At 38.7% G+C, this 15,981-nt stretch overlaps 1 protein-coding gene across 1 annotated transcript in view; it reads left to right on the top strand.

The window, feature by feature from the left end:
- The first annotated feature begins 2,256 nt into the window (after window positions 1-2,256).
- Window positions 2,257-15,981, top strand: part of LOC131702051 (probable phospholipid-transporting ATPase IIA) — a 56,250-nt gene continuing 42,525 nt past the window's right edge. The window contains exons 1-2 of the mRNA XM_059003622.1: window positions 2,257-2,472; window positions 15,512-15,656. Coding sequence (XP_058859605.1) covers window positions 2,405-2,472; window positions 15,512-15,656 — 213 coding nt within the window. The 5' untranslated portion in view covers window positions 2,257-2,404. The remainder of the gene's footprint in view (window positions 2,473-15,511; window positions 15,657-15,981) is intronic.

The raw sequence follows: 15,981 nt of genomic DNA on the forward strand, positions 1-15,981 counted from the left end.
TCTTGAGGTGTTCTAATACATTTGCACACTACTGTATACGTCTGTGTTGTTTGGTGATTGGCTGGTTTGTACTCAATGTTAATTTAGGTAAGGTACGACGAGTGCTAATGGAGGTCTGTGAAACCAGCTGTATGAGTTCAGGAGCTGCTCTTCGGTTCTATTTGCCTAACATATATGTCATGTAGACTAGATTAGCCATGCGGTCTGTACCGCCAGCAAAACAATACCTGGCAGGCTACTAAAACTGAAGAACTCAGAGGGAGGCTTTGGATTGCTCTGGAATTATGTGTTCATTACAAATGGATGAAGGTGTCTCTGTGTCTGTGTGGCACTTTTCTCCATGTATCGTGAGAACACAAGTTATTCCACATACTCTCAATCATTTGAATATACTTCACCATGATACTAACACCTTGTGTGTTTGAGATCTAGGTCTTCAATACCACTTCTCAGATTTTCATTAAACTAATCCTTGCCATGCGTCGTTCTATACTGTACTCTTGGTATTTGTCATGGTCATCAACGTGTTTGTCATAGTGATAACTCGAATTTTGAATTTACAGCCGTGGCAATGGGGGCTGGCTGTTACTGACATACTTGTTTTGTATTGAAACATCTGATTCAAATATGCATAAACAGTCTGTAGTCCCCACAGGCCCTGTGAAGTAACAATAATGATGCCATGGTGCTATTTAGAAGGACAGCAACAGTCCTGAGTCCTGCTTAAATTCCAATGCAGGTCAAAGGAATTCCAACCCAGGATGTATTCCCACCAGAGCTGTCTAATTTCATTTTGTATAAAGAAATGTCTTGACTTCCAAACCCATTAAGATTTGGAAGACATGCGAGCTCATGGAAATATGTTGCACCTCATCGATGCCAAAGGATGTAGAAAGCACAGTGATGATGCTGGAGGGGGTTATGAAGTAACCACGCACCAGAAAACAAAGCCTTCTGTTTCTCAAAGCTTTTGACTCCTTGTTTACAAAAGGAAAAGACACCTGGTGATGTTGAAAAACAACTTGAATTCCTTAACTGTCATAGTTGTTTCTCGCTAGGTTTATTTCTGGTGCAAATTGTAAGATTCAAAACCCAGTGGGTATGCTGGCTCCCTCATAATGAGTTAGCGTTTCAGTGATCTGGTCAACTGAGAGGTGAGAATCGGTATTTGAGGTGAGACAGAACATCAATGTTGATTTTTTTTTTTAATGATGTGCTGATGCGTCTGTGGACCACTTAATTGCCTGTACCGCTGAAAGAGACAAATGACATCAAGAACAAAGTAGCCAATAAGAAATTGATCTGCTATAGATTGACCAATAAAACCAAGGTGAGGTGCTCGGATAAAAATGAAATGTTTGTGATATCTATCTATCTATCTATCTGTATATCTGTATATATATATATATACAAGAAAAACTTCATCCATTTTTTTCACTGTATAATTTTTTTTTTTTTTTTTAAACACCTTGATGTCTTTTTAATTGATCTAGTAGTGGATCTAAATACTGCTGTCATTTAAATAATTAAAATAGGAACCTTCTTAACATTTTAAAAAAAGAAAGAAAATGTAACGTGCATGACATGCTGATTTGCATAACCTGTTGAATAAAATAAGAATTCAATGTGTTCTGTATAATACAGAAGGATAAATTAATCTGAGGAAATCGCTGTGTGTTAAATTGAGTCATGCAACACCCTTTCTGAAGGAACACCTAAATCACAGACACATTTTTTTTTTATGATGCTTCAAATCATTGATCTTGATTCTCATTGAAGATTGTTTTTTTTTTGTTTGTTTTGTTTTGTTTTTGTTTTCTCATAAAATAATAAATGACAAATTTCATTTGCAAACCTGCAGTTTATTTCAGTTTGGAGGCCATATAAAAAATATACTTTATGATACACTTTATATAGTGCCACAGCTGTAAATATATATATATATATATATATATATATATATATATATATATATATATATATATATATATATATATATGACACACACATACATTATTTACACAATAATAGACTTTTAGAAATGTGTTGACTAGGTCACATAAATACAATAAATTAAATAATGCTTTAGATAAATAATATAACAATAGGCTACTATGGGGCATTATGCCTGCAGATGTGTTTACAAAACGTGGATTGCTTGGAGGCTCCATTGTTGTATATAACCCGTATGTGTGTGTGTGTACAAATTGATCCTAAACAAGACAGATGATCAGTTTATAAAATCTGACAGAATCCCAAAGACCTGCAGTTCCCGTTTTCGCCAGCTCTCCTGGCTGAGATTGGAACAGCCAGCGATGAAACGAGCACGACGAGTGGGATCATACGAGCCTCCGCCCAGCAAGCTGCGGAAAGCAGGAATTCCACATAAACAACGGCTGAAGACATGACGGATAATATCGCTTTACAGCCCGTCAGACACAAAAAGAGACACGAAAACAAACACAGAAACAGGTAAGAACGTGCACACCAAAATAAGGTTAGGTAATATTGACAAAAATATGAATATAATACAAATCTGGTGATCGTAGGAGAGGAGGAATAGCGTGGTAATCACTGCTGTGCCAGTTACTAATCGATTGACCATTGTCGTATGTGTACGTTTTGTTGTTGTCTGTTTAAATGTCATGTTTGTGATATATTTGATCTGTTTTATAAAGGATACACGGTAAAAGAACATGGCAGATTTTAGATCTGTTAAGATTTCTCACACCAGCTGTGTAACTGGAGTCGTTGTTCCGGGTTCTGTGCCACATTACACACAGGTGCAAGAAATCAGAACAGTGCCTTCCTTAACTAACGTAATCTTCGATTAGTACACTTGTGGATACATTGTTGGTCGGGTTTATTTTTTTTGTTTGTTTTAAAATCAGTGAGGAATGATTAGTCAATGGGCCTTTGTTTTCTAGGGAAAGCATTTTTTTGCCTTGCAAATCAATTCATTTAAAATTCTCCACCGTCTTTTGTTTTTTCAAGCGGAATAATGTGGTACATTTAAAAATATAGAAAATACATGTTTTGCATTGTAGCTAGCGTCAAGTGTATTTGCGTGCTCCTTAAGAACGCAAGTATGGCAGTGAAAGCCTGGTAATGTGTAAACTGACAGGTCTCTCCCGATTCACTGGCACACCCAAAACCCTGGCGAGACAACCGAGCCGATAAGTGACGGACAGCTTAGTCGTTCTGAAATCTGAAGAAACATCTCATTGTAAAGCCAGTGATTATATTATAAATGTCACAATTTCTGTGTCCAATGGTATTTGGAAGGTAATTTTTATATGGACAGAGGTGGTGTGAAATTGCATTAGTTGTGTCTTACAATAAAACGTTTATAAGGTATATATTTTAAACTGTCACAACCCTGCAACATTAAATGCCAAAACATTAGAAGGAATATCCAAAATAGTGGTCACAAAACCATATATAGCACAGCAGAATACCCAAGTTAAGTATTATAGCTAAGGGAAGAATATATTGCTGTTCAGTGATAAAAACACAATTAGATAAGGCTGAAACATTGCTGTATATTGCTGTCTTCAGACTGGTTGGTTCAGAAGCCTCTGGGTGGTGTTGTGTTGGAGACTGTAAACAGTGGATATTAAACACACATTAACTAATAAACACTTGTTAGTGCTGAATTTTCAAAAGAAACACAATTCTTCAATGAAAATATTTGACTAGAAGCTCAATGAAAGACACTGAAAAAGACTAATAGTCGAAACGTTTGTCATTAAATTGATTATGTTTCTTTTAGAATCTATATAGTGGACACACCGTAAAGACAGTTCAAGGCTCAGGACATTAAATTGATATATAAGGTCAAGTTTGTGAAGCATTAAAGCGCTGTCCCACCATGTTAACATTTTCAGAGCTTAACGTTTAGGGCAGTTTTTAGAAAGCTTTACAGTAGAGTGTGAACCCAAGCAGTCCAGTTTGTTTCTGTTCCCAAAGGCAGTTTGAATTTGACCACCAGAATGTACAGGACCACTTATTTCTGACGAATCCCTTGAACCGAGGGAACATGAAACCACTTTGTGGCTTGGAACTTGGCTTCAGGATACTAGGTTTCAGGCCACTGCATGGCCCACCAGGGGAGACGTGGGGTTTGATACAGCAAAGTTGCCTCAAACTAGGTCTCCTGGAACCAGGTTTCAAGCCACTGTTCCTGAAAAAGTGGTTTTGTGTTCCCTCAGCTTAAGAAAGCAAACGGGTCAGTTACAAAATGTTATGCTGTGTCTATGTTTTGTTTGTGAACAAGTTATCCTTAGGAAGCGTGTTGCAGATTCCTAAAAAAATAGAATTCCTTTGTGTTTGGTTAAGGAATTCCTGCTTCGTTTGGCCTTCTGTGCACTTTCGAACCAGAAAGCCGTGTGTTCCGACTGTCATCTGTTTACACAGGCTTCCTCTCCCCTTGAAACCTGCTTGCTTCTGTCATTCTGTGACACATGCCTGCCTTAGCAGTTGGAGGTTGGGAATGACATCTGCAAGCACCGGCATAGTACACGAAGCAAAATGCTTTGTATTATTAAACTGGTCACATTTCACAGGATTAGATAGCACCACCGCACACTCCCAAAATAGCACCTTTCTGAAAAACGTCAACAGATAAAATGATATGGGAACTTAGAAAAGGAATTTGACCATATCTATAGAAAATACATCTGAGGAATGATGCAGAGAAAGGACTGAGCACAGTAAATTGAATGAAAAGAAACATTTTGATGCCTTAATGCCAATGATTTTCCAAAAAACATCTGGTTGTGGAATATAATTAAACCGCACCCTATTCTCGCTAAAGCTAATAGAGGAAAAGATGTTCAACCTTGTTTGAACAAGGCATGCTAAAACAAGACGTGGCATTTATACTCTTTCCTCTGTTTCTTTGATCATGCCTCATGTTAGAAAGACCTAGCACTTATTGTAGCATTATCTTTTTTGCCATAATTTGCTGGAATATGTAGCGAATTAAGCCACAACGTTTTCCTTAAAGCATTTTATTTCTAATGCATTACAGAATACTTGAATAAAGAAGTGGTGACTTGCTTTGTAAATGTACTGGGTGTTTCATTCATTATGTCAGGCAGCTAGCTCACCGGACAAGCACTTCTGGTCCAAGTGGCTCTTCTCATTCGTACATGTTCCTGTATTCCTGTATGTAATGTAGACTCAATCAGCCAGTGTCTTTACATAAGAAAGCTACAGTGCTGTCTAGTGCACTGCATTGTAGTGCCAAAAAAACAAACAGGAAATCCGAAGTGGAAGCTCACTAGGTGGCGCTGGCTCTTACTTCTAGAAAAAACACTTTGGCTGATCTGGCCTACGTGACGTTTATCTGTGGCAGACAACTAGAGCAGCAGCTCCTGAATTCAAGTCAAAACATCTTAACAAAGACAAAAATGAAACCCACAGTATGAGTGATTAGAATAAGAACCAATGAGAAGGACTGCAAACACCATAATCAGGTAAGAAAAAGATATTTGGAGCCTATTATTATTATTATTATTATTATTATTATTATTATTATTATTATTATTATTATTTTCTGAATCAGTCTTTACTAAAATCCTTTGTAGCACAGATACTGTTGGGGCTATATGTATGTACATCTGTCTGTATGTTCAATAACATTTGTACTTCACTCAAATCCTCACGAGCACATTGCAGTCCTGGAATGTTAGCAAGTTAATGTCATGTCACTGTCCAAATACTCCTGAGTGTTCCTGACACCACTGTGAGCTGGCTGTGTAAACAGAGGCCCTACTGCCACAGAGCAGTGCAAACAGGAAACGCCTTGAGGCACATATGTTATATTTTGTATTGAACAAGCTAGACCTGCCCTTCACAATGGATTGGTTTCATTCTTATTTAACACCTTCAGTCAGGGGTCCCCAAACTGTGGGCCGAGTCCCCAGTGGGCCGCGGTAGCAACAACATGTTGTGTATTTTTTATACATATATAAGATTCAAATGAAAGAACAATTTAAGTGAAGTTTATTTACAGTGGCTGGGTTTTCACACAACTCAGAAAGTCTTCATTCTCCACATTCATTTTTTATGTGACGTAGCAGCACATTCCACACACTATAGGAAGCGTGCGTCTAAAACGTTGTACGACTTTAAAGGATGGGTGAGTCTCATGCTAAAAAAACTGTATTGACTGTACACGTCATTGCACTTAATACAGTATCGCATTACATGCAGTCAGTTTGCCCCAAAATGATTTTTATAAGCTAATTGCTTGATTCTTACAAGCAGAGAGTTTTAGCATGGTTAGTATAGTGGTTTTGATTACGATGTGCGGTTGATTCTTAGATCAGTAATCCTTCTAAATGGAGTGCACTGTAATCACAATGTATATACAGTAATAGGTTTATAATAAATATATATGCAGTCAGAAATGTTTAGCAAATGATACAAAGATAGTACACAGCATTTTCTTATGGAATGTGTTTTTTGTTTTTTGTTTTTTCCAACACAACCTAAAAACTTAGTGGAAACCCAGTTTAAGAAAGCTGTACGATATCAGTAGCGCGCAAGGCCAAATTGGAACTCGGACACAAAAGTTGAAATACCCCCTCCCGTATTTTAATATTAATTGGGTTATTTGCATTTGGAAGGATAATTTCTCTGGCTGAAAGAAAACTACATGGAAATACACACAATCTGAAAGTACTACCGAAATGGACTGAGAAAAAGGTGAGGTTTATTTCTTCCATCATTGTCCATCAAATCAACAGTACAAAGGTCTCTCTTAAAGGATGTGTTGCAGTAAGAATATCTCTGTTAATGAAAGGGGGGCCAAGAGTAAAAGGCTCAAATATGCACAAGAACACAGAAATTGGATTATGGAACAATAGTCAAAGGTGCTTTGGACTGTTGACGGATGGACAACGACACCTGTGCCTTCTGCCAGTTCTGTTGTCAATTCAACGCTTGTCTTCTTTCTATTCCTTAAGGATATTATCTTCAAGTATTGCTCATCCTTGTTAGGCAGCTTTTTGGGTCTTCCAGTCCTGGGTTTGTCAATTACAGATGATGTTTCTCTGTACTTGATGATTATGCTTCGGATACCACACCTTGAAAATCAAGTAAATTGTTGATGCTCATAATGCATCAGAGAAGAAAAAATGCAACATGTCTAAGACTTTTGCACAGCAGTGTGTGTGTGTATATATATACAGACGTGCTCAAATTTGTTGGTACCCTTACAGCTCATTGAAATAATGCTTCATTCCTCCTGAAAAGTGATGAAATTAAAAGCTATTTTATCATGTATACTTGCATGCCTTTGGTATGTCAGAATAAAGCAAAGAAGCTGTGAAAAGAGATGAATTATTGCTTATTCTACAAAGATATTCTAAAATGGCCTGGACACATTTGTTGGTACCCCTTAGAAAAGAGAATAAATAATTGGATTATAGTGATATTTCAAACTAATTAGTTTCTTTAATTAGTATCACACATGTCTCCAATCTTATAATCAGTCATTCAGCCTATTTAAATGGAGAAAAGTAGTCACTGTGGTGTTTGGTATCATTGTGTGCACCACACTGAACATGGACCAGAACAAGCATGGTAAAGGTAAAGGCTACAAGACCATCTCCAAGCAGCTTGATGTTCCTGTGACAACAGTTGCAAATATTATTAAGAAGTTTAAGGTCCATGGAACTGTAGCCAACCTCCCTGGGCGCAGCTGCAAGAGGAAAATCGACCCCAGAGTGAACAGAAGGATAGTGCGAATGGTAGAAAAAGAACCAAGGATAACTGCCAAAGAGATACAAGCTGAACTCCAAGGTGAAGGTACGTCAGTTTCTGAACTCGCCATCCGTCGCTTTTTGAGCAAAAGTGGGCTCCATGGAAGAAGACCCAGGAGGACTCCACTTTTGAAAGAAAAACATAGAAAAGCCAGACTGGAATTTGCTAAAATGCATATTGATAAGCCACAATCCTTCTGGGAGAATGTCCTTTGGACAGATGAGTCAAAACTGGAGCTTTTTGGCAAGTCACATCAGCTGTATGTTCACAGACGAAAAAATGAAGCTTTCAAAGAAAAGAACACCATACCTACAGTGAAACATGGAGGAGGCTCGGTTATGTTTTGGGGCTGCTTTGCTGCGCCTGGCACAGGGTGCCTTGAATCTGTGCAGGGCACAATGAAATCTCAAGACTATCAAGGCATTCTGGAGCGAAACGTACTGCCCAGTGTCAGAAAGCTCTGTCTCAGTCGCAGGTCATGGGTCCTCCTACAAATGAAAGAACAATTTAAGTGAAGTTTATTTACAGTGGCTGGGTTTTCACACAACTCAGAAAGTCTTCATTCTCCACATTCATTTTTTATGTGACGTAGCAGCACATTCCACACACTATAGGAAGCGTGCGTCTAAAACGTTGTACGACTTTAAAGGATGGGTGAGTCTCATGCTAAAAAAACTGTATTGACTGTACACGTCATTGCACTTAATACAGTATCGCATTACATGCAGTCAGTTTGCCCCAAAATGATTTTTATAAGCTAATTGCTTGATTCTTACAAGCAGAGAGTTTTAGCATGGTTAGTATAGTGGTTTTGATTACGATGTGCGGTTGATTCTTAGATCAGTAATCCTTCTAAATGGAGTGCACTGTAATCACAATGTATATACAGTAATAGGTTTATAATAAATATATATGCAGTCAGAAATGTTTAGCAAATGATACAAAGATAGTACACAGCATTTTCTTATGGAATGTGTTTTTTGTTTTTTGTTTTTTCCAACACAACCTAAAAACTTAGTGGAAACCCAGTTTAAGAAAGCTGTACGATATCAGTAGCGCGCAAGGCCAAATTGGAACTCGGACACAAAAGTTGAAATACCCCCTCCCGTATTTTAATATTAATTGGGTTATTTGCATTTGGAAGGATAATTTCTCTGGCTGAAAGAAAACTACATGGAAATACACACAATCTGAAAGTACTACCGAAATGGACTGAGAAAAAGGTGAGGTTTATTTCTTCCATCATTGTCCATCAAATCAACAGTACAAAGGTCTCTCTTAAAGGATGTGTTGCAGTAAGAATATCTCTGTTAATGAAAGGGGGGCCAAGAGTAAAAGGCTCAAATATGCACAAGAACACAGAAATTGGATTATGGAACAATAGTCAAAGGTGCTTTGGACTGTTGACGGATGGACAACGACACCTGTGCCTTCTGCCAGTTCTGTTGTCAATTCAACGCTTGTCTTCTTTCTATTCCTTAAGGATATTATCTTCAAGTATTGCTCATCCTTGTTAGGCAGCTTTTTGGGTCTTCCAGTCCTGGGTTTGTCAATTACAGATGATGTTTCTCTGTACTTGATGATTATGCTTCGGATACCACACCTTGAAAATCAAGTAAATTGTTGATGCTCATAATGCATCAGAGAAGAAAAAATGCAACATGTCTAAGACTTTTGCACAGCAGTGTGTGTGTGTATATATATACAGACGTGCTCAAATTTGTTGGTACCCTTACAGCTCATTGAAATAATGCTTCATTCCTCCTGAAAAGTGATGAAATTAAAAGCTATTTTATCATGTATACTTGCATGCCTTTGGTATGTCAGAATAAAGCAAAGAAGCTGTGAAAAGAGATGAATTATTGCTTATTCTACAAAGATATTCTAAAATGGCCTGGACACATTTGTTGGTACCCCTTAGAAAAGAGAATAAATAATTGGATTATAGTGATATTTCAAACTAATTAGTTTCTTTAATTAGTATCACACATGTCTCCAATCTTATAATCAGTCATTCAGCCTATTTAAATGGAGAAAAGTAGTCACTGTGGTGTTTGGTATCATTGTGTGCACCACACTGAACATGGACCAGAACAAGCATGGTAAAGGTAAAGGCTACAAGACCATCTCCAAGCAGCTTGATGTTCCTGTGACAACAGTTGCAAATATTATTAAGAAGTTTAAGGTCCATGGAACTGTAGCCAACCTCCCTGGGCGCAGCTGCAAGAGGAAAATCGACCCCAGAGTGAACAGAAGGATAGTGCGAATGGTAGAAAAAGAACCAAGGATAACTGCCAAAGAGATACAAGCTGAACTCCAAGGTGAAGGTACGTCAGTTTCTGAACTCGCCATCCGTCGCTTTTTGAGCAAAAGTGGGCTCCATGGAAGAAGACCCAGGAGGACTCCACTTTTGAAAGAAAAACATAGAAAAGCCAGACTGGAATTTGCTAAAATGCATATTGATAAGCCACAATCCTTCTGGGAGAATGTCCTTTGGACAGATGAGTCAAAACTGGAGCTTTTTGGCAAGTCACATCAGCTGTATGTTCACAGACGAAAAAATGAAGCTTTCAAAGAAAAGAACACCATACCTACAGTGAAACATGGAGGAGGCTCGGTTATGTTTTGGGGCTGCTTTGCTGCGCCTGGCACAGGGTGCCTTGAATCTGTGCAGGGCACAATGAAATCTCAAGACTATCAAGGCATTCTGGAGCGAAACGTACTGCCCAGTGTCAGAAAGCTCTGTCTCAGTCGCAGGTCATGGGTCCTCCTACAAATGAAAGAACAATTTAAGTGAAGTTTATTTACAGTGGCTGGGTTTTCACACAACTCAGAAAGTCTTCATTCTCCACATTCATTTTTTATGTGACGTAGCAGCACATTCCACACACTATAGGAAGCGTGCGTCTAAAACGTTGTACGACTTTAAAGGATGGGTGAGTCTCATGCTAAAAAAACTGTATTGACTGTACACGTCATTGCACTTAATACAGTATCGCATTACATGCAGTCAGTTTGCCCCAAAATGATTTTTATAAGCTAATTGCTTGATTCTTACAAGCAGAGAGTTTTAGCATGGTTAGTATAGTGGTTTTGATTACGATGTGCGGTTGATTCTTAGATCAGTAATCCTTCTAAATGGAGTGCACTGTAATCACAATGTATATACAGTAATAGGTTTATAATAAATATATATGCAGTCAGAAATGTTTAGCAAATGATACAAAGATAGTACACAGCATTTTCTTATGGAATGTGTTTTTTGTTTTTTGTTTTTTCCAACACAACCTAAAAACTTAGTGGAAACCCAGTTTAAGAAAGCTGTACGATATCAGTAGCGCGCAAGGCCAAATTGGAACTCGGACACAAAAGTTGAAATACCCCCTCCCGTATTTTAATATTAATTGGGTTATTTGCATTTGGAAGGATAATTTCTCTGGCTGAAAGAAAACTACATGGAAATACACACAATCTGAAAGTACTACCGAAATGGACTGAGAAAAAGGTGAGGTTTATTTCTTCCATCATTGTCCATCAAATCAACAGTACAAAGGTCTCTCTTAAAGGATGTGTTGCAGTAAGAATATCTCTGTTAATGAAAGGGGGGCCAAGAGTAAAAGGCTCAAATATGCACAAGAACACAGAAATTGGATTATGGAACAATAGTCAAAGGTGCTTTGGACTGTTGACGGATGGACAACGACACCTGTGCCTTCTGCCAGTTCTGTTGTCAATTCAACGCTTGTCTTCTTTCTATTCCTTAAGGATATTATCTTCAAGTATTGCTCATCCTTGTTAGGCAGCTTTTTGGGTCTTCCAGTCCTGGGTTTGTCAATTACAGATGATGTTTCTCTGTACTTGATGATTATGCTTCGGATACCACACCTTGAAAATCAAGTAAATTGTTGATGCTCATAATGCATCAGAGAAGAAAAAATGCAACATGTCTAAGACTTTTGCACAGCAGTGTGTGTGTGTATATATATACAGACGTGCTCAAATTTGTTGGTACCCTTACAGCTCATTGAAATAATGCTTCATTCCTCCTGAAAAGTGATGAAATTAAAAGCTATTTTATCATGTATACTTGCATGCCTTTGGTATGTCAGAATAAAGCAAAGAAGCTGTGAAAAGAGATGAATTATTGCTTATTCTACAAAGATATTCTAAAATGGCCTGGACACATTTGTTGGTACCCCTTAGAAAAGAGAATAAATAATTGGATTATAGTGATATTTCAAACTAATTAGTTTCTTTAATTAGTATCACACATGTCTCCAATCTTATAATCAGTCATTCAGCCTATTTAAATGGAGAAAAGTAGTCACTGTGGTGTTTGGTATCATTGTGTGCACCACACTGAACATGGACCAGAACAAGCATGGTAAAGGTAAAGGCTACAAGACCATCTCCAAGCAGCTTGATGTTCCTGTGACAACAGTTGCAAATATTATTAAGAAGTTTAAGGTCCATGGAACTGTAGCCAACCTCCCTGGGCGCAGCTGCAAGAGGAAAATCGACCCCAGAGTGAACAGAAGGATAGTGCGAATGGTAGAAAAAGAACCAAGGATAACTGCCAAAGAGATACAAGCTGAACTCCAAGGTGAAGGTACGTCAGTTTCTGAACTCGCCATCCGTCGCTTTTTGAGCAAAAGTGGGCTCCATGGAAGAAGACCCAGGAGGACTCCACTTTTGAAAGAAAAACATAGAAAAGCCAGACTGGAATTTGCTAAAATGCATATTGATAAGCCACAATCCTTCTGGGAGAATGTCCTTTGGACAGATGAGTCAAAACTGGAGCTTTTTGGCAAGTCACATCAGCTGTATGTTCACAGACGAAAAAATGAAGCTTTCAAAGAAAAGAACACCATACCTACAGTGAAACATGGAGGAGGCTCGGTTATGTTTTGGGGCTGCTTTGCTGCGCCTGGCACAGGGTGCCTTGAATCTGTGCAGGGCACAATGAAATCTCAAGACTATCAAGGCATTCTGGAGCGAAACGTACTGCCCAGTGTCAGAAAGCTCTGTCTCAGTCGCAGGTCATGGGTCCTCCTACAGGATAATGACCCAAAACACACAGCTAAAAGCACCCAAGAATGGATAAGAACAAAACATTGGACTATTCTGAAGTGGCCTTCTATGAGTCCTGATCTGAATCGTATCGAACATCTATGGAAAGAGCTGAAACTTGCAGTCTGGAGAAGGCACCCATCAAACCTGAGACAGCTGGAGCAGTTTGCTCAGGAAGAGTGGGCCAAACTACCTGTTAACAGGTGCAGAAGTCTCACTGAGAGCTACAGAAAACGTTTGATTGCAAATTTGAGCACGTCTGTATATATATTTTGTGGAGGGGTGCCAGCAAATTTGAGCACGTCTGCATATATATACACACGTGCTCAAATTTGCTGGTACCCCTCCACAAAAAACAAAGAATGCACAATTTTCTCTGAAATAACTTGAAACTGACAAAAGTAATTGGCTTCCACCGTTGTTTATTCCATATTTAATAGAAATCAGACTTTGCTTTTGATTTTTTATTCAACATAATATTGTAAATAAGAAAACAAATGAAAATGGCATGGACAAAAATGATGGGACCGCTAACCTAATATTTTGTTATACAACCTTTAGAGGCAATCACTGCAATCAAACGTTTTCTGTAGCTCTCAGTGAGACTTCTGCACCTGTTAACAGGTAGTTTGGCCCACTCTTCCTGAGCAAACTGCTCCAGCTGTCTCAGGTTTGATGGGTGCCTTCTCCAGACTGCAAGTTTCAGCTCTTTCCATAGATGTTCGATACGATTCAGATCAGGACTCATAGAAGGCCACTTCAGAATAGTCCAATGTTTTGTTCTTATCCATTCTTGGGTGCTTTTAGCTGTGTGTTTTGGGTCATTATCCTGTTGGAGGACCCATGACCTGCGACTGAGACAGAGCTTTCTGACACTGGGCAGTACGTTTCGCTCCAGAATGCCTTTATAGTCTTGAGATTTCATTGTGCCCTGCACAGATTCAAGACACCCTGTGCCAGGCGCAGCAAAGCAGCCCCAAAACATAACCGAGCCTCCTCCATGTTTCACTGTAGGTATGGTGTTCTTTTCTTTGAAAGCTTCATTTTTTCGTCTGTGAACATAGAGCTGATGTGACTTGCCAAAAAGCTCCAGTTTTGAGTCATCTGTCCAAAGGACATTCTCCCAGAAGGATTGTGGCTTGTCAATATGCATTTTAGCAAATTCCAGTCTGGCTTTTTTATGTTTTTCTTTCAAAAGTGGAGTCCTCCTGGGTCTTCTTCCATGGAGCCCACTTTCGCTCAAAAAGCGACGGATGGTGCGATCAGAAACTGACGTACCTTCACCTTGGAGTTCAGCTTGTATCTCTTTGGCAGTTATCCTTGGTTTTTTCTACCATTCGCACTACCCTTCTGTTCAATCTGGGGTCGATTTTCCTCTTGCGGCCGCGCCCAGGGAGGTTGGCTACAGTTCCATGGACCTTAAACTTCTTAATAATATTTGCAACTGTTGTCACAGGAACATCAAGCTGCTTGGAGATGGTCTTGTAGCCTTTACCTTTACCATGCTTGTCTATTATTTTCTTTCTGATCTCCTCAGACAACTCTCTCCTTTGCTTTCTCTGGTCCATGTTCAGTGTGGTGCACACAATGATACCAAACACCACAGTGACTACTTTTCTCCATTTAAATAGGCTGAATGACTGATTATAAGATTGGAGACATGTGTGATACTAATTAAAGAAACTAATTTGTTTGAAATATCACTATAATCCAATTATTTATTATCTTTTCTAAGGGGCACCAACAAATGTGTCCAGGCCATTTTAGAATATCTTTGTAGAATAAGCAATAATTCATCTCTTTTCACAGCTTCTTTGCTTTATTCTATGACATACCAAAGGCATGCAAGTATACATGATAAAATAGCTTTTAATTTCATCACTTTTCAGGAGGAATGAAGCATTATTTCAATGAGCTGTAAGGGTACCAACAAATTTGAGCACGTCTGTGTATATATATATATATATATATATATACAGGAATGTTTTCACATTTGTTGTAGTGGTATAAAGACATCATTCTCTGTTTGTTGCCTTGGTGATGGAGAACGTTATCAGTTTTAGATCGTGTTGAAGCATGTTGTCTTGTCTTTGTTAGTGTCCTATTCTTGCTGTTGTGGTGAGCGTCTCTATATTTGGTAGGAAGGACTTCATAGTTCTCAGCAGGTTGCTAGGCAACATTCCAGGACTAACACAGTGTGGTCAAAGTGTGGTGCTACCCAGTGCATTTATGCAATGTATTATTTATGTTTGTGTTTTTGTTTTTCGTTGAAACAGAAATATGTAGGCCGGAAAAGTTTTTGAAAAGCCAAAAATGTACACTTAAAGTGCACGCAGCAAACAAAATAATTCCTGTAAAGTATTAATCATTTCATAGATGTCACATTTTCTTATATGAAAGGTGTTTATGTAAACAATAAAACTGGCGAAAGTCTTTGGCAGTCCTTTAGCACCATTCAGGTGTTATTTGACAGTTAAGGATTTCTATGAAGGTTTGCATACTGGCAGGGATTGATATGAATTTGGGATTACTTACTTATTTATTACAGCTGATCCATTCATTCCTACCTGCTTTTTTGTGTATGTGTGAATCTTTTAAGTCTCATCAGTAGCTCACTTTAATGGAACGTTGAAGGCGTGTGTAACTCTTGCATACTCTGTGTTTGCAGTTGCTGCCCCTGGTCGCGATGTTGTGGGATGGGGGATTTCAAACCTCGGACAGTCTGGCTGGGTCATCCAGAGAAAAGAGACCAGAGATACCCTCGCAATGTCATCAACAATCAGAAATACAACTTCTTCACATTCCTCCCTGGGGTAGGTGCTCTATTGAACAACAGTGAAATATTCACCTTTCCTCAATGACTACCATGCATTATACCCCCAGGAAAGATTGACTCAGCAATCTGCAGAAATAACCTGATTTGCCCCATCTTGGATCTGTGTAATCTGGAATATGGAAGCATCTGCCAATCAAGCGCCTACACTTTCCCAATTATCAATGCTTTTTAGATCTGTAACTGGCATTGATATGCAACACAATGATTCATTTGAGGGGCAGACACTTTACACAAAAGTGTGTAAGGTATTTAGGTATGCAGGCGTGTGTCTTGTGAAAGCCGGAAGTGACAGAAACTGGCTT

This window comes from Acipenser ruthenus, chromosome 29 (assembly GCF_902713425.1).
Source record: "Acipenser ruthenus chromosome 29, fAciRut3.2 maternal haplotype, whole genome shotgun sequence".
Taxonomy (NCBI): Eukaryota; Metazoa; Chordata; class Actinopteri; order Acipenseriformes; family Acipenseridae; genus Acipenser; species Acipenser ruthenus.